This window comes from Symsagittifera roscoffensis, chromosome 5, assembly GCF_963678635.1.
Source record: "Symsagittifera roscoffensis chromosome 5, txSymRosc1.1, whole genome shotgun sequence".
Lineage (NCBI taxonomy): Eukaryota > Metazoa > Xenacoelomorpha > Acoela > Convolutidae > Symsagittifera > Symsagittifera roscoffensis.
The window spans coordinates 36,149,995-36,168,602 of record NC_087066.1 but is presented as its reverse complement, the minus strand read 5'-3'; the positions used below and the strand labels follow the sequence as shown (position 1 = coordinate 36,168,602).

The 18,608-nt window shown below is 37.2% G+C and overlaps 1 protein-coding gene across 1 annotated transcript in view; it reads left to right on the top strand.

Moving 5' to 3' along the window:
* Positions 1-17,529, top strand: part of LOC134846715 (uncharacterized) — a 413,719-nt gene extending 396,190 nt beyond the window's left edge. The window contains exons 3-8 of the mRNA XM_063864100.1: positions 578-841; positions 4,801-4,917; positions 5,059-5,887; positions 6,136-6,595; positions 13,053-14,303; positions 15,073-17,529. Coding sequence (XP_063720170.1) covers positions 578-841; positions 4,801-4,917; positions 5,059-5,887; positions 6,136-6,595; positions 13,053-14,303; positions 15,073-16,886 — 4,735 coding nt within the window. The 3' untranslated portion in view covers positions 16,887-17,529. The remainder of the gene's footprint in view (positions 1-577; positions 842-4,800; positions 4,918-5,058; positions 5,888-6,135; positions 6,596-13,052; positions 14,304-15,072) is intronic.
* Positions 17,530-18,608: the final 1,079 nt, after the last annotated feature.

Below are 18,608 nucleotides of genomic sequence, written 5' to 3'. Positions count from 1 at the left end.
TAAGAATTAAATTTAGTTACAACTTATTTTTATAGGCTAACTAATCAAGTATTCTGACATACAGACTATCGGAGATGGTAAAAGAGTAAAATAAAACTAGCTTTATTATGATAATTTTGTAGCTGTGTGAAACATTTCATATCGGCTCATTAATCCATTAGGGCACCGACATTTGATAGTTGAATGCCTCCCACATCCGCTCCTTCTAAATTGTCGTAAAATTATGACAAATGATTCAGTTTGGTCACGCTAACAAAAGTTTAAATTCGGAATTTTCGGGGATGATTCTGAATTCTTCATTCAACTCCTTCAGGGTATTTAGCGCGTACTCGGTAATAATTTGACACTTTTCCCTGAGTCACAGTCACATGTTATCATAAATGACATTATGACCGCGAGGAAAATTAGTATCTTTGCCGAAATGTCATTGGCATTGAGAAAAGTAGACTTCTAAGTCTTCGAAGTGTAATCTGAAAGGGGCATCATTTACATGTGGCCAACGTAAGGTTCTCGTTGAATTGCTCGTCCGTTTTCATTCTACCCTCTAATTACGGTGTATGATTTTCAAATATTTCAGACTGGCCATGAATACGATGAGTATATTCCAATATCTGGCACAGTTGCGCCAATCCCTCACATTTGAAACAGGAGACGTATGTGCCAGTCTGTTCTCATTCCGAGACAGACACATAATGAATCCTAAACTGAGGTTTGACAATCCGGAGGTCAAAGTGCAGTCGTTTAAGCCCCCACTTGCCCCTCCTTACGATGAGATGATCACTTCGCATCTCAAGGCCATATCATTCATCCACAGACAGAACTTCGCAGATTGCTTCAAAAAGTACGTAATAGTTAATTTACAAGTAACAGTAGCTGTAAGAATATATCCTGAAAAATGGTAAGAATGTTAGTTGTTTCGGAAGTTTGATTGTGCGAACAATTAGTTTTGCGAGAGCTATTGTTTTTTAATCATGAATTAAACTTTTCCCTTTAAACAATTTTCTTAAAAAATTTGTAGGAAATAGTCACTTCTGTGAGGATGACCTTCAAATAATTTTGAGCTTGTCAGTATTTTGAATTACCATTCTATTCGAATTTTGTCTTTATCTTGGTTGTAACCAACTTCTAATTTTGTTATTTTTCCGAGCGTTAAAAATGGGTAGGAGTTTTGTATTCGGGTGTGTTTTAGTTTTTAGTTTTTTCCTTTTTTTGTTCCGACCGTTGAAAATAAGGAGGAATTTTGTATTGATTTAGTTTATTTATTGTTTTAGTTTTAAAGAGTGTCAAAACCTAACCACGCACAAAAAACGACATTCAATTGAATTAATGTGTAGTTTGTTTTCAAGAATATGGTCGGAACCTTCTGGCTATCCTTGTTTCCTTTTTTGTTTTTTTTTGCTCAAACTTGAGAGGTTTCGACTAAACCGGTATCGAATAATCCGCCTCAAATTACGTAGTTTGAAAGAACATGCAAAAATTTTCATTCATGTATGTGCCGGTGGCAAGCGAATCTTGAAATTCGTGACGGATTTTTTTTCGGCTCAACGGGCGTCTATTAGTTTTCATTCGGTTTAGTTACAGATTCATAAATTTAATTGCAATGTTTCATTTTCTGCTGGCAATTGTCTTTCTCGACAAGTTTTCCTTAAATTGAACTTTAATTGAGACAAGCGTAAGAAAGTTTTGATAGATTTTTTTGATGTTTTTTCCTATTTTTTTTGACAAAATGGCTTTCGTTTAACTGTTTTTATTGGCTAGCTTGCCATCTTATGTTTTTTTTGCGTATCGCAACTGGTGCGAAGCTCAGCTTTGTCTGTTTGTTTACACAGCGCAGCATAGTGCGATAGTACGATGCAAAATTTTTTCCCCAAACCTAAGTCGCAAAATACAAGTACAAGTTAATCAGGAGGCTGCATTGGTTTTATAGTACCATATGCCCTTGTGTTTGATCTGTAATGGAGTAACACAGTTGACGCTTTTTACACATGCAAAGCTTGTGTGATAGTATGAATTATCTTTTTTTTTCCAACCTTAGTCGCAAATTTTTTTGTTCATTTTGAAAGTGTTCATTTTGATCAATAACCAGCTATTAAGTAGAGGCAATGCTAAGGATATTAACACACTAAGGACTATTATATTACAAATAGCACTTTAGCTTCGAGGTATCACGGATCTGTAGCGTAGTGGTAGGGAAGTAGACCCGCAACAAAATAAGAGGGTTCGAACCTGGGCAGGGTTGGATGTTTTTAATGATTTTTTGTATACTAGTTAAAATGCGTCCGCTCTATAAATTGATGCATGTTAGTTGGTAATTTTTTTTTCAAGTTGACTGGTACTGCTAATGCATTATAATTACCTTGCGTAATCTAAGAATTTTTTTTTACCGAAAGTTTAACTTATTCAGTTTTTTTTCAGTAGCGTTATCGGTCATATTTCTGCGTGTGTATGCAAATTACAACTTCGCATCTGTTGAAGTGAACAAAGTTTTTTTGTTTCTTACAATAGTGCAATAACAAACACTCCTTCACAGAGAGCTTGCGCACATCTTCACAGAAAGCTTACAACTGTTTTTTTCGCGAATTATGAAAAATTTATTTTAAAACTTTTTCAAATTTCAAAATTTATTCATTATTTGGCTTTATTGTTTTCTATTTTTTCCATGCAAAATTTCAGTTCTTGTGAATAATAAAGCTCTCATTTTTTGCCGATTTCTCGCTCGTGTTTGCCAAGCTGCAGCTTTGTCTCCATGTAAAATTTCTACGCAGCTTAGAATGTTTTTTGTTTTGTTTTTCACGAAAAAGTAAACTTATATCATGCTGAAGTTAGCATAAAGTTTGACTTTCGTGGATTTACCTCTGATTTTTAAAATTTGTAATCAAAATTTATGTTCTGATTGGAAGGCAAATTATGCTCCAATTTGGAAAGCGGAAATGGTGCAACATGGGAATGACTTTTCGGGTTGGAAGTGAAGTTACAAGTTTTTCAGCGGAAAGTGAATTTAAAAGTTTGCCAATTTTCTCTAATAGGACTATCTCATTATTTTCAACGCTAATTATTTTCAACGTTTCGAAAACGTCATTAATTTTTTTTCTGTTTTATGGAGTTCCTTGACATTTTTCATGTTGTTTTTTGGCTTGCTTACATTGATCGGCATCGTGGCTTGCCATTAGAAAATCCAAGTTAGTTTTGAGGTACCTGTCGGTTTTCAGAATAAACATGTGAAACAAACAGTTTTTTGGGCTAAGTTTTAAATTGTTTTTGGAGTTCAAATAAAAATCTGTAGTTTTGTCGCAACCTATGCTCAGGATGACAAATGTCTGAGTAACGGCGGGGATCTTTATGCTAACTGAAGTTTTTGGTTTGTTTTTGGAGTATCGTCTGTCTATTTGTGTTTGTCGATTTGAATCCCGCAATGCGGATTTTCCGGAGGGTTCAGCTTTTATTTACATATCGATTGCCATTAGTAAAATTCATAATGATGCCGGAATTTGAGATCCAAATGAATTTTTAAAACATTTTTTTTTGATAAAAAAAGTTTAATTGATGGGCAATTCATCGCCTCAGTGTTATAAATTCGGTTGAAGGTATTTATGTATATCAGTAAAATAATGATAAGTAATAGGTTTCTTAGAATCTGAATAAAAGTTCATCCAAGGTATCACTTGGGAGTAAGGGAATTTATAAATACTTTTCAATAATTAAGTCTTCATCCCACTATAATTTTCTTAAAATATGTAAACATTGTTCTTTTCAACTTGGATTGTTTCTCGACGACAACAAGTTGCAAAATGAATCACAGTTAAATATTCTTCAAGTATTTGTACACCAAGAGGTTTTCAAAGTTGAATTTAACTCTCTTGGTCAACAAACGAGCGGTCGTGAAATATTACCTGATTACCTTCAAAATTATTTTAAAACCTTCAAACTTGAGATCAGCAGTTCATAAAAATTAATGAATATGGCTTATCATTGAGGGTTTTTTGTTTTCCGATAGATCAGACTAATTTAGATTTAAAAACAAAAATAGCTACTTGCTGTGCAAACAACATCACTGTAATCTATTTTTGAAACTTTTGGGCTTTTAAAGGTTCTTGGTGTTTTTTGGGAGGTAGACTTAACTTGCATAACCCATCCACTAACTGCCTAAAAAGCTTAATATTATCAAAGATGTATCAAACTACGTTGTCTGTTTTCAAAGATTCTTCGCAATTACTTATTTAAGTCATTATCTGTTCCGTGTATAAATGTAACAAACATTATTTTTAGAGTGTAAATAAACTAGCCGAAGTATAAAACAACCGGAAATGCACAGAGTACATAAACCAGCCAAAAAATTATGCGATTTTTCAACTTTTATATACTTCTAGATACTTCTAGTTTCAAAAATGGACTTGAATGCTTAATCAAAAAATGTGAATGCATTCTAGTTTCAAAAATGTTTTTTTTTCTGAATTCCCAGATCTAGTTTTTTCTAATTGGGGTTATCTTAAACAAAGTGTAGTTATAATTAACTCTTGAAAGTCAAAGAGCTTTAACATGATATAAATTTTTTCAAGATTTGAAAGTTGAAATATATTCCAAAGCTCTCAATCAATCATTTTTTATCCGATTTCCGTGAGTAGTTTGTCTATAAATTTCTCTATAGATCTCTATGCTTTGGGTTAATGCTTCTAAGCTTCAATTGAATTTTTTTGAAATACTCACTGAAATGATTATAGAAGTAGGCGAATTTCTGGAAAAAAAACAGTTTATTAATTCACTCAACACTTCAAAGGGATGATGGGAAGTGATGTGTTTCAGCCATCTAGCATGTTTGCAAGCCTTCAGCAAAGACTTCCAGAACAACCAAAAGGAAGACAACTGGTCACTACCACTGATGGTGGAGCTCATCATTGATGCACGTCATCTGTCGCTGAGGTAACGGGCAGCAGTCATTTCAACCCGGGTCTGGGTTAATTTGATCTGTTATCTGACTTTTTTGTGCTTATGTAAAATTATCCGTTATTCTGTAAACGGTATATTTCAGGTGTAATATAATCACGGTGACTGATGTTTAAGGGCAGCGAGGCAGATGTACAAGTGTGATGAGGCGAAGACCGATGAGATCCTGATGCAGTGTGCGGACGCCATCATGACCTGCTTCCGAATATGTGCCTCGGACACTCGAACGGACATCGAGAGGAGCAAACGGTGGGGAATGTTGCATGTTGTGAACCAGCTGTTTAAAATATACTTCAAGATGAATAACGTCAAACTGTGCAAACCTCTCATTCGTGCAATCGAAGGCTGCAATATCAAGGAAGAATATACTAAGGCACAGTTGGTGGCCTATAAGTACTTCGTAGGGAGATTGGAGATGTTTGAAAATGATCACAGAGCTGCCGAACAATCTCTCCTCTACGCATTTCACAACTGCTACCCTGGATCCCGGCGCAATCTGAGGCTCATTCTAATCTACCTGATTCCAGTCAAGATGCTTCTGGCTAAGCTTCCCTCTCCAGACCTCATCCAGAAATTTAGTCTTTTTCAGTTCCAAGAAATTGCTCTATCGTTGCGATCGGGAGATGTTCGAAAGTACAACAGAGCGATGAGTAGATTTGAAAACTTTTTCATCAAGACAGGAATCCTTCTGATTTTGGAGAGGCTGAAAAACATCGTGTACAGAAATTTGTTCAGGCGACTGGTGCATATAAGTGAGTCTCACCAGATTGACATCAAGGCGTTCATGGAGGTGTTGCATGTGATGGGAGAGACAGACCTGGACATAGATGAAGTGGAGTTCATATTAGCCAATCTGATCTATCTGGGATATGTGAAAGGATATATTTCACATCCACACCTTAAAGTCGTCATTAGTAAGCAGAGTCCGTTTCCTCCCATCTCGAGCGTAATTTAACTGGTAAAACTACTCTCCGATTTATTTAATCATTTCTTTGTTTTTGATGTAATTGAATGTTTTGATTGTTTTTTTTTATAAAGACAGATATCTAGACCTGAAAATTGAGGTTAATGATAATTTTACTAGAATTTCATGTGACTTTCAGAAATCATGCTGAAAGCTCATGGACGCTGATCAGATGCTTAGTTAGTTTTTCGATTTGCCAATTGAGATTGTTGCACTCGCAAAAATACTAGGCGATGATTCGTGTAAAACTTTATGTACTGAATGAAAATCGACAATGGGATGACAAAGGGAAAGGTTATGTGAGTGTTGCTCCGAAATCTACTCTGGAACCAGTTGCGTCAATCGGTCCAGTTGTTGATTCTGATGAAGGTCTGGTCGAAACAAAGCCAGATCCAATTACAGAAGGAGCATCTGATTCGCTGTCTTCATTTACTGTTGAGGACGTGGAGAATGTAGAAACTGTTGCGCCCCCTGCAGAACCAACATCGCCAATTGTTCAATCTTGTGCCAGTGGTGGAAGTGATCATAAAGAGATGATGATCATAATGAAGAGCGAGGCTGATCCTAGTGTGATTCTGCTGCAGAGTAAAATCCAGTCGGATACCATGTACCAGAAGCAACAGGACACACTAATTGTGTGGAATTCTGAAACAGAAGGAGACCTCGCACTCAGCTTCGAGGAAATTAAAGGTGCGCTGGTTTTCAGTTATTGCTGAGTTTTGTTTACAATTGTTTCTGCATTATTGTTTGAGTAGCATACGGCTTATATCCATTTTTCGTTTTAAATAGCAGGAGCGAGTTCTACTTGATGAAAGCGCACCGAGTAGTTGATAATTCACCATTAAATAATGCAAAACACGCTCTTTAATTACATAATCGCTAATGGTGAGAAAAATGAAGTTTCAGAATGGTTTTAAAATTCATGCTTTACAATGGAATAAAAAAAATAATCTTTTGGTACAGTTTTGCCAAATTGGGATATTTTTTAAATAAAAAAAATGAAATTTTCTTGAAATTAAACAGCTTTAAGATGATAAAATGTGTTGTATGAGACTTAAAACTTTTCTGGTTTTTATGCAGAGAAGTAGCATTTTTTGTCGTGGTTGCGATTATGTCTAGTGCGATCATACTTATAACAAATATGTCAATGAATGATGCGAATTGAGAGCGCTCTCTGATTTTAATATTTTGAAAAGTTTTTTTTTAAGTTGTCTTGTTTTAGTATTTGTTTATTATAATAATTCTATAAATATTGAATGTGTGGGGATTGACATTATTGCAATAAAATCTATCTATATATCTATTATCTATTATAAGCTATATCGTTTATTGGAATGTTAAGAAATTTATTTTCGAATTTTCATTTTGAAATCGGTGTTTGTTTCAACAAGTTTAAAATTAGGAACTAAATGTTAGGAGGCTGCCAGGTTCCCCGTGGTTGCTAATTTGGCCTCCACTTAGTAGTTGGGTTCTGTCAGGATACTCACAGGGGTTGCGAATCATGCGTACAAATTTGGCTGCTCATCGAGATGTGACGTTTTTGTGATTTTTTTTAGATTGATCGAAGAAAAAATGAGTTTCCCACAACTGTAGTTTGATGCTGCCAGAGTACTCTCAGGGGTTGATTTTCTTGTCTCAAAATGTGACTCCTCGAAGGTTTGTTGTTTCCGAGTAATATGACGTTTGTAACGATTTGTTCAAAAGTTTTCAAAACTAGGATATAAAATTTTTATCATACTTTTGTAAGTTTTTGAACAAATCATCAAAAAAACGTCATATTTCCTGCAAGATTTAAAACATTGGAATTTCACAATTCTATAGCTGGGTGCTGTCTGGTTCGTCTAAGTGGTTGCGAATCTTGTCTCCAATTATGACTGCTGAAAATTAGTTTCGGGATATGACGGGGAATCTGAAATTCTCAACCCTATAATTGGGTTATTTCCTCCAAGTTTGTCGACTCCAATCTTCTTAGCTTCGAGGTATGCCTATTTTTGGTTTTTCACAACTTCCATAAAAATAGGCAAAAAAACGTAACAAAGTTTGAAAATTTCTCAAAACCATGGTTGGGTGCAGTTAAGATACTCTCAGAAAGTTATCTGGATTCCAAATGACTGCTCAACACATTTCACTTTCCTAGATATGACGTTTTTATGATTTTTCAAAAACTCTGAAGAGTTAAGTTTCAAAAGACGTACTCCTCAAAATTTGAAATGTCGACTCATTGGTGGAGTCAAGTGAGGGAACTCAGTTACAGATGTGGCCGGTATTCTAATATTTTTGCTCAAATTGTTTAAGTTTTCTAAATTGACGTATGATGATATTTCAAAATTTTTCATTAAACCAAAAATCAAATTAAGAAAAAAGTTGCTTGTTTTAAATTAATTAAGCTGGATTTGTTGGCAACAAGCGATATGCGTACGCACTTAAAGAAGAACTAATTTAAATAAGGGTCTAATTTATAAAGTCAGTGATTTTGTCAATGAAATCAATAAATATTAAAACAGCAGTTGTATACTGTCGGCCGTTTTAGTAGTTTCTATACTATTCTGAGTTGAAAATACGAGTATCTGAAACCCAGTAATTTTGGAGATTTGATCATTTTAATTTAAGTAGAAACTCTAAGTTGAAATTTTTTAATCGTTCAGTTTTTGAAATCAAAAGCATTGTGGGATGCCGCCGTTTTTTGTCATGGTTGCATTTTTTCGTTTTTTCATGTATTTTATTTTTAAGTCGTTTTCACGTATATTAATCTCTTTGAAGCACCGGAGGTGCCTTACACGCTAGTAAATAAATTCAATTCCAGCAGACTCTCAAGTATCAAAACAAATTGACATCATCTATACTATATTTAAATGCTAGTGACAGCTATCTCCCATGTTAAAGCATAATAATTTTGCATGTTTAACGAAAGAATTTTTTCATGTTTAAGTTATATCATATATTTCAGTGCTTAAGAAAATGTTTCATTTAGTTTTCCGCAAGGTCATAAATTTTTCAGTATTTTTTTCGAGGCCAAATTAAGTCTGTCTGTATACCTGCTTTTTAAAATTAATTTGATTATGTCTGTCTACCCGTCTCCTAATTTTTTGACTTCTATCAAATCTATTATCTATTATATATTTAAATGCGGGCTTCACTATCTCGCCATGTTTAAGCTTTTTTAACGTATTTTTTGCATCTTTAACAAAAGAGTTTTTTCACGTTTTAGCAATGGTTCAGGTTTTTTTTCGATTTTCCATTTTAAATTCAGTGTTTATTTCATCAAGTTTGTATTTAGCAACCCAATACTTGGATGTTGTCAGAGTTTTCCCAGGTTTTGCGATGCTGGCCTACATCTATGATTAACCAAATCCTTGTAGTTTTCGAGATATGACATTTTCTATGATTTTTAAAAATTCCATTACGTTGAAGATCTCAGTCCTGTTGTTGGATTTTGTGAGGGTACTCTCAGAGGTTGCGAACCTTGCCTCTAGTTTTATTTTTATCAAAAAATTAGGTTCAAATGAAGCTAACAACTCTGCGTAGGAGCAGCCACAAGCATTCGTCCTTACGACGCGGATTCTTGGAATTACAAATAGTTCTGTTTTTGAGGAAAAATAAAGCAGATGGTGACTGGAGAGTTGAGCTGTTTTTGATTTTTAAACGTCCTTCAGTTTTTGCAATGTTTTAAGGAAAGTCACTGATGACCACCGCTAGTAACAGAATTCTGTTTATTTTTATGTTATTGATCATATAACTGGGATGAAAAATACGAGAGATCTCAAGCTCACCAAAAATTCCACTACCAAACTCGTTTTGTTTCTCAAAGTTGCTAGTCGTACTTCGTTGAAACCGTTTTTTGTCAAGTCACTGCAGCTTGTTCATTTTACGGTAACAACTTTTGACATGTTGACGTGTAATTAGAGTCTCTCTAACGCCTGTAGAACTCATGCAGAAGAGACCAGTGAACAAAATCAAGGGGGCTTCAGTTATCTCAACGCAAACTGAAACCCAAAATTAGGAATGATTTTACAGATATCATTAGAAAAGCTCCAAATAATGCTTAGTTCAAGAGTATAAAAGCTTTGAAAGCGCACTGTTCTCTCAACAGCCATATAGTTCGAGGATATTGTTTTGTTTTTTAGTTTTTCACAACAGTCTCGTTTAATAATATAGCACAAAAATATCTCGTGTAATCAATCATATTACAAAATCCTATGAACATAGAAGTTGTACAGATATCGACTTTCAATAATCGGCATATATTCAAACACTTTTAAAGCATTAAAGAAATTGCACACTTTATTCAACCTATTTTGAAACAATAATTTGAAACCTGTACCCCTAAATGAACGGAATTAGAAAATATTGAAGCGCGAGAACTAGAATTGTTTCAAGTGTTCTTGAAATTTTCTCGAGTGTCGTTCTATTTTTTTTTCATGTTCCATTGGGATCAGACTCTAGATTGGATTTTTTTGTTCCCTCCTAGGCTTCTTATAGAGTTTGTTTAATGGGAGCTGCTTCAGTCGTCTTCATGGTCATAAATGCTGAGTTCATTTAATTTTCCTGTGAAAGGTGGATCGCATAACTCCGTTGTTCCATGAGGGTGTCTGATGTAAGGTAGATCAAATATGGCTGTGTAAGAAGACTGGTCTGGTCGACTATGTTCTGTTTCAATGACGTTGTACTCAAGTTTCCTACAATATTGAAATGTCAATTGGTGGTTTTTGATGCAAAAGCGTCCAAGTTTTTCGGTGGTTTTTATTTTGTTCTACGATGTCTTGCCTTAGGTTCTGGCCTGTAAAGTTTGCTGTAAGTGATATATCACTGCACTGAAAACTTGAAGCAGCGCGTCTCAGAGCCCGATTGAGTTGTACAAGAGTCATACACGGTTACTGATAGTTGATATTGATACGAACTGGTTTTTCCCAATCGTATTTTTTCCTCTATCATGCTTTTATTTTTGGTGAGAAATAATGGGCATCGGTTCCGTTGCTGCTGCAAGTTGTGTAAGCTCATTGGGAAGCTGCCATATATTGGTTATCGTTAACCAAAGTGGTTCTCGAGGGTGCTGTGTGAACCAGTCGGTTATTTTTCCTAGTGTTTTTTGTGTATTGGTAGAGCATTCGCAAGCAATCTGTGCATCGAAAACGCCTGTTATCTTATTTGGATTCATCGCCATCAAATGACATTTTTGAAAAAGAGTCAGTACTTTTTTTTAAAAAAATTTCACACCATGTGAGTTCCAAGTGGAGTCGTACGCTCCTGTACCAACTGAATGAATCGCCACAACTAATGCTTATATGGTTTAGTCGAAGTTTCATTGGAATTTGATTGTTGCCTTGGTCTTCGCATCTTCCGTTTCAACCGACGATTCTTCACTTAGCCGGGTTCATAATGTGGATCCGCTGGGGAATATGGTTCTTTGTGGATTTGTGCGTTGGTTTAAAATTATGGACTGTCTAGTGCATCAGTCTCTTCATTTTCCTGAAAAACGGATAGTTTTCTCCGCGAATCAGTTCTTTGCCACGCGCATCTTCAAGGTGCGCTTTCGTCTCGTTGAAGTGACTTTTGTTGCATAAAACATTTCATTCCGTTCAATACAAACATGTTTACGTTTGATGTTAATTAATTGAGTTTCGCCTTCGCTTTTTCGTGCACAATCATTTCGTGTCCTCGGTCTTTCGAAAATTGAAATTTAGACAAAAAACAATTCGTCGATATATTTATTTGGTTTCTTTTAATCGATATTTTGTGCGTTCTCACTTGTGGATTGTTTTTTTTTTGCTTTTTGAGCAGCTGGTCTTTCGTTGATTTTTTTGATGCTTGGATTGACGGGTATCTGATACCTGGAGGACCAAGAAATCGTATGGGGCTTTTCATTTATTTTCACCAGGGAATGATATCGCAGGAATAATCATAAAATTCTCCCTCTATGTCTCTCCCTCTATGTATTCAAAAACAATGGTATTTCATTTTGAATCATCAAGTTGCAAACGGAATCACGGTATCTTTTTCCTGGCGATAAGCAAGGGTATTGCAATAGGGTACTAGACTTTTTTCCGTAAACAACTTCTGGACTCCTTCACCTCTTCGTCCTTTTTGCAAATCCTACTCTTCTCGGTTGTAAATCTTAAGCATGGTTAAGTTTATTATTTGAAATATCCGTCCTTTTCAATATTTGCTTTTTATGTTGGTGGTGATTTTACCAACTCGATTTGTTCAAATTTTTTTTGTCCTTTTTCTGGCTTAATAGGCTTCGTCCTATTTTAAATCGGCTTAGTGGCCTAATTTCGAGGGAAACATAATTTTTCTGCTCTCCTCTGGATCGCACAACATGCTGATTTTTGGTCTATATTATATCGATTTATTGGCTGCATATTGCGCCGGTCGATAGGCAAAAAAAAGTTTAGCTCTATCATCACACGACGTACACAAGAAAAGACGCTAAAATTCAGAGAAGGTGGTCGGAACATTCTGTGCTACTTGCGCAGCAACCGGCTATCCTTTGTTTGAAATGTAATTTATGTAGTGATTATTGACAGGGGCGGATTATGGGGGAGGGGGGGGGCTGGTGGGCCAAACGCAACCACCCACTCTCAGGATTTCGAACTTGTCGTCAAATCCCTTGCCCCGCTCAGGGATTCGACCTCTTGCGCCTCTCAGGGATTCGACCCCTTGCCTTTGAAAATTTTTAAGAAATCAATTTTTGGCCGACCAACCCTGAAATTTTTCTAAAGGCGCTTCTCAGGAAAGAACTCTTTAGAAAATATGAGATTTTGCTAAAGGGGGAGCGCTAAACGGACCCTGAGATTTTGCTAAAGGGGCAGCGCGCCCCAAAATAGCGCGATTTTTTGTCAAAATTATCCAAAAAGTGGCCAAATAGCCTTTTTAGTGTTCTGAGACCGCTCGGAAACTCAATTTGGTCGACCTAAAAAAGGTTGACAAAATTTTTTAAAAACAATTTGAAGTGGGATGATTTGAATTCACGAAGAAATATTTTATTTCTTTTTCCTTGGGACTTCATGATATTTGTCTGTTCGTAATGGTTTTGTTTGTTCTACTGTTTTGTATTGCAAGAGATGCGCTTCATCCCTGTTCTGGTTAGTTTCCATTGCAACTAGTTTTTAATCTTTGGACTGCGCATCGAAGTTTTATTTTTGCTTAGGCTGCACGACAATCTACGACCAAATTTGGGCATATCAGAACGAAGTGTCTGAAGCTGGAGGAGCTGGCAGTGGAGGGGAGGACTCTCCTGGAGGGGGAACTGGGTCGGATGTCACAGACACAGGGGAGGTGAACATTTCAACAGTATCGATGGGAGGCAACGAGAGCGAAACTAGGTGCAGAAATATCAGTGCGGCTCTCAACGGAGATCTCGAGGAGCTCCTGGAGGCCGGTAAAATAGACGCGATAAGATGGGACTTCGAGTACCAACTGATGAATGCCAAGTACAAAGAAAACGTCTGCAGAGTGATCGAGTCGGAAAAACTCATTCCAAAAATGATACAACTGTTCAGACGCTGTGAGGAGGAGTTTTTCATCAGTGGGTTGGAGCATCTCTACTCCATATTCAAAAACATGGTGTCAATGGGAAAGACGGCTCTCTACGAGATATTATTCTCAGAGGCTTGTCTGGATGATGTTATTGGTATTCTAGAGTATCCGCCAGGCAAGGCCAGACAACACCATAGGGACTTCATCAAAAACGCAACTCTAAAAGAGGCTCTGCCTATTAAGAAGGAGAAATTGCTACAGAAGATAAGGCAGACCTACAAAGTGCAGTACATTCATGATGTAATACTGCCAACGCCACCAATCATGGAAGAGATGAATTTGTACACGCTGCAGTCGTTTATCTACCTGAACAAGGCAGAGATAGTCACCATGATTCAGGAGGACGTACCCTTTCTCAAGGCGATTATAGCCCAAATATCAAAAGAGGACTCCTCCTACGAAGAGAAGAAGAACTCGTTTGGGTTCTTCAAGGAGCTGTGCATGTACTCGCAGTGTCTGGACGCACTCAAACGAGAGGCGTTCTTTGTTTTCATAATTGAGATCGGTATTCTTAAAGCAATAGCTCATATTCTCAGTATCGAGATAGACGAGTTAGCTTCGAAGGAGGAGACAGAAGGCACAGTGCAGTTGCAGTGGTCAGCAGTAGAAGTGTTCGCATACTTCATCGAAGTGTGTCCTAACGTAGTGCGAGAGTTCATCTTGACGGACCATAGAGAGAATGTCTCCTCAGATGAAACTCTACTGATTAACCTTCTCATGTACCAGATGTTGAATGATAGAGACGCGGAACTGGGGGGAGCGTTGCAGGTGTTGAATTTGTTCAGAATCATCTTGGATTTCTCAGTTGACAGTGAGGATACTCTGGTTGCAGCCAGACACGTACTGGATCCTTTCAGCAGACGTCAGTTGAAATATATCACTTCAAAGTTAATTGAAAAACGAGAGAGCTTCGGTTTCATTTTTGTTTATAGTGAAAAACGAGCGATCGTTGGTTTGGTTTTTGAGATCAATTATGTGATATTTTTTGCTGTTTTCTTTTAATTGATAAACAGATCGAGCCTTTGTATCCAAGTAAAATAATTATTTTAACCAACAACCACATTAAAATTCGTGGAGAAATTCAGTAAGTGATAGTGATATATTCGTTTTGATGTGAAAACGGGTTTTTTAAATTGATTACGGAAATAAATTGTTGGGAAAACGTACTCTTGTTGTACTCAAAGTGCGGGTGGTAAAAATTTTCGGCACTTTTGAAACTTTTTGAATAAAAAAGAGGATTTTCATTGCTGTATTCAAAGTTAGCAGGTGTTCGAGCAATTTCTGATCAATTCTGATTAAAATCTTGCCCAAAACCGAGCATGAAAGCGTCTTGAATATAATCGGCTCGATTTTTTTTTGTATTTTAATGCAGTGTGCTTTTTTGGATAAGAAAGTTTTTAAGTTATATATGTGTCGTTGAGTTTCCATTTTTTAAGTTGTTCACGCGCAAAAATGCTTTTTCGTGGTTTGACTTGAAAGTTCAACTAGAATTCTTTCTGGTCGACTATCCCCCGCCCCCCTCGGCACGCTGCTGTACGGGTATAGTGAACAACTCGGGTGTCTACGAAGATTGGATTCCCGATAATGAAGTAGAGCAGTAATGCGCTAAATTGTGTGTGTTGTATGTTTAGAATTGGACAGCAAAGACAGTTTCCTGAGCATGTTCTACTCTCGCTGTGTGCCTATTCTGATAACACAAGTACTGGCGATGACTGCTGAGCCAGATTCACTCGGGCGAGACACAGACAAAGACGAATACCGAACAGCTCTCTCCGCCCAGATAGTACTGCGACTTCTCAGCTACTGTCTAAGTCACGGACACGGATTCCACATTAGAAACTACTTGATCAAGAACGAACTCATTGGCCGCTTTCTGCTCCTCCTCAAGTCCAAACATGTATTCCTAGTTCTCACAGCTCTCAAATTCATCCGAACTATAATCGGACTGAAAGACGACGTGTTTAACAGACACGTGGTGGCAAACAAACTCATCCAGCCTGTAGTCAATGCATATCTCCGCAATGGACACAAGTACAATCTCCTTAACTCAGCACTGATCGAATTCTTCGACTTCATCAAAACTGAGAACATGAAGCTACTCATCATAAATATAGGCGAGAACTACATCTCACAATTTCAAGATGTCACTTATGTCACTACATTTCATGACCTAAAGACCCGCTACGCACAGTTGACAGATTTCGACAAGCACGAGAACGGTTCCGCACTCGGAACTCCTATCATGTCTACTGACTTCAGCGACAGTGAGAACGCCTCCGAAAAGTCCCTACAGTTCCTGTCGCCCACAATTGACTCGGCAGCTTCTAATTCGACATCATCACGAGCTTATCGCGGTGGAAACGATTGGCTGGCCAGCGAGAACGACGATGACTTAGGAGAAGACCCGTCAAAGCAGCTTCTGGCAGATGCAGAAAGCCCAGAGGAAGAGGCTAAGTGGATGGAGCAGTGGAACTATCACACGAGTCAGTTAAAAAAGAAGCGCGAACAGAAAATGGTTGGAGATGAAAGCAATGGCGGTTTGTCTGTTTTTGATCCGCAAATGTTCCTGAAAAAGACCACCAAAAGCAGTACAAATGGCAGTGCGAAACCCTCTTCTCTCACAATTGCACCCATCAAAAACCTTCCCAGTCAATTCGACAAAATCTTTGACGAAGATCTTGTTGACGATATGACCTCACAAGGACCACAGCATAAAATGCCCAGAACCAATCTAGACTGCGATGAGGACCCAGATATTCAATCAGCATGCTTCAGTCTCTCCCCTATTTTCCCCACGGACTCGCAGAGAGCCTCTACCCCTACCAGCAGTTTAGTGGACTATGACTCAGATTCGGATGATGATTATGCTGCCGATACCGAGGATGCCACAGACTCATCCAATCCCCCCAAAAACGAAGCCAAGACTGTAATCAATTCCGATCGAATAGAAACCATATGTGAGAAAACCGAGCAGTCGAGTGAGGATTCTGAGGGCAATCCATCGTCTCTAGAGTATCATAAGATACAAGATGGGCTAACAAACGGATCCTTGTCTGACTCTTCTGCAGAGGAATCTTTACCAAAGCCACCCCCTGATGACCTGCTCGCCATTGATTCTTCGCCAGAAGTTAAATCATGTAGAGTCAAAATTGAGACGGCTTCCCTAGAAGACACTAGGTTAACACCCAAAAGGGCACGAGAATGTATCAGCTCGCAAATGGATACATCCGATGTTGACCAGAACAGCGAGGTTGACACAAATCAGACGGAAAGCATAAGAGGACGCTTGTTTGGATGCGAAGAAGATGCTACAGATAGAGGAGGAGGTGACAAACAAGTGCCCAGCTTCGTTTCTGACCACGACTCACCGCCCAAAAAGCGAACCAGATCCGTAACTGATTCGGCTGAAAATCAAACTAAACCAGAAGCAGCAGACAAGGAATGAAGATAAGATTGAAACGAACCAAAAATGCAATCCTCCAATTTCACACGTAATATCTTAAACTGCCTCCTTAAAAGTATTTATTCCACACCCGGTCCCGTGAATGAAAAAACAATGAAATACTGTCAAGATCAAATAGACTTCTCTTTTATTCTCTGGCTGAATTTTGTTGACATATTTTCATCCCAATCTTGTGTGCAGTTACTTTTTGCTACTTCGGCTAGATGCGGTTTTCGCTACGATTCAATGGACTTAACTCCTGTAATCTAGTTTTGAGGTTTAAAAACCGAATTGGCGGGAAGTCTATACTGGAATTGATTGATGCCGAATCGACTACGCATTGCTCACTTTGCTGTTTAGATTGATCCAATGATAGTTTTCAGTTTAATATTCATGCAAATGTTTTTATTACTTCTTTTGCTTCGACCACAATTTTTCAGCAACTTTTCATATCTTAGCTGAAAAAATGAGGAAACACTTCTGAGCCACTCTGGCACGTATATAAAATAGGTTTGTTTGAGCTGGTTGCTGATATGTATCAAAATACTCGTGGTCGAAGTTTATCTCATTTGTCAACAAAGATCGTTTGAAATCTTTTAAAATGTTGAAACTTTTATGGTTTATTCCCATTAAATAACTAAACAAATACGGTTTTCTTAAAGAAGAGTTGGTTCTCAGCAAGAAAAATGAATATTTCGTCTGCTAATTTTCTTTTGCTGGATCAACATGTTCAAGTGTCGATGAACGCAGTGAAGACACTCATGTAGGTTGTGATTATTTTTTTTGAATAAAAAATATGCAAATTTGTTCACGCCAAATTTGAGATTTTGCGGTTTGACTTCTAACTTCCTTTCAAGTTCGTTTGCTGAAGTGGTATTGATAGTAGATTCTTGTTGCGAAAAAGTTTTTCAGTTTTCGCGGGGACTGTTATATTGATGCAGTTTCCTTAATTTCTTAAATTGGGTTTTTTTAATCAAAAAAGTGTCCACAATAAAATGTTCTCAAAATATTTTATTCAATCAAGAGCTTTAAAGCATATGGTTTTTAATTTTTTTCTTTGAAACTCCGAATATGAACTTTTTTCAAAGAACAAGTAAGTCAGTATTTTTTCGGTTTTCTTTGCGTTCATTGACACTTATCCAACTGTGTTGGCTTTGTTTTGAAATTTCGGGAAAAGATGGTTTGTCATAAATCTATCTATTTATCTATCAATCTATCTATTAATCTTTTTAGCCGCATATCCATCTATCTATGTTTCTATCTATCTATCTATCTACCTATCTATCTATCTATCTATCTATCTATCTAAATGTCTTTTTATTTTTCTATTTAGCTTAACATGAAATGATTGGTGCTCAATTAAGCCCTTGCTTAAAAGTCCCTATATTGCCACCGGGACCGTAAAAACGGCGTCTATCTAAATTGTTAACTGAGTAATTAAGGGGGACACGATTTCGCCATGCGTTAGCCAATTTTACATATTGAAGCATTATGATAGCTTTGTGTGCATGATTCTGCTAATTTCTATATCAGTGTAGCTACGATGTTCACGTGGATTATTAAAGCGGTAATGTTGGCCAGATACTTTCAACAATCATGGTTTGTGTTGTGTGCCTTTTCACTTTTTTAATGCAGATTATTACACTTGTGAGCTTAAGTGGTGATCCTAACGCTTTTTGCCTAACTTAGAGTTCCAGTGAAAGCTTTACCTTGGCAAATCGCAAG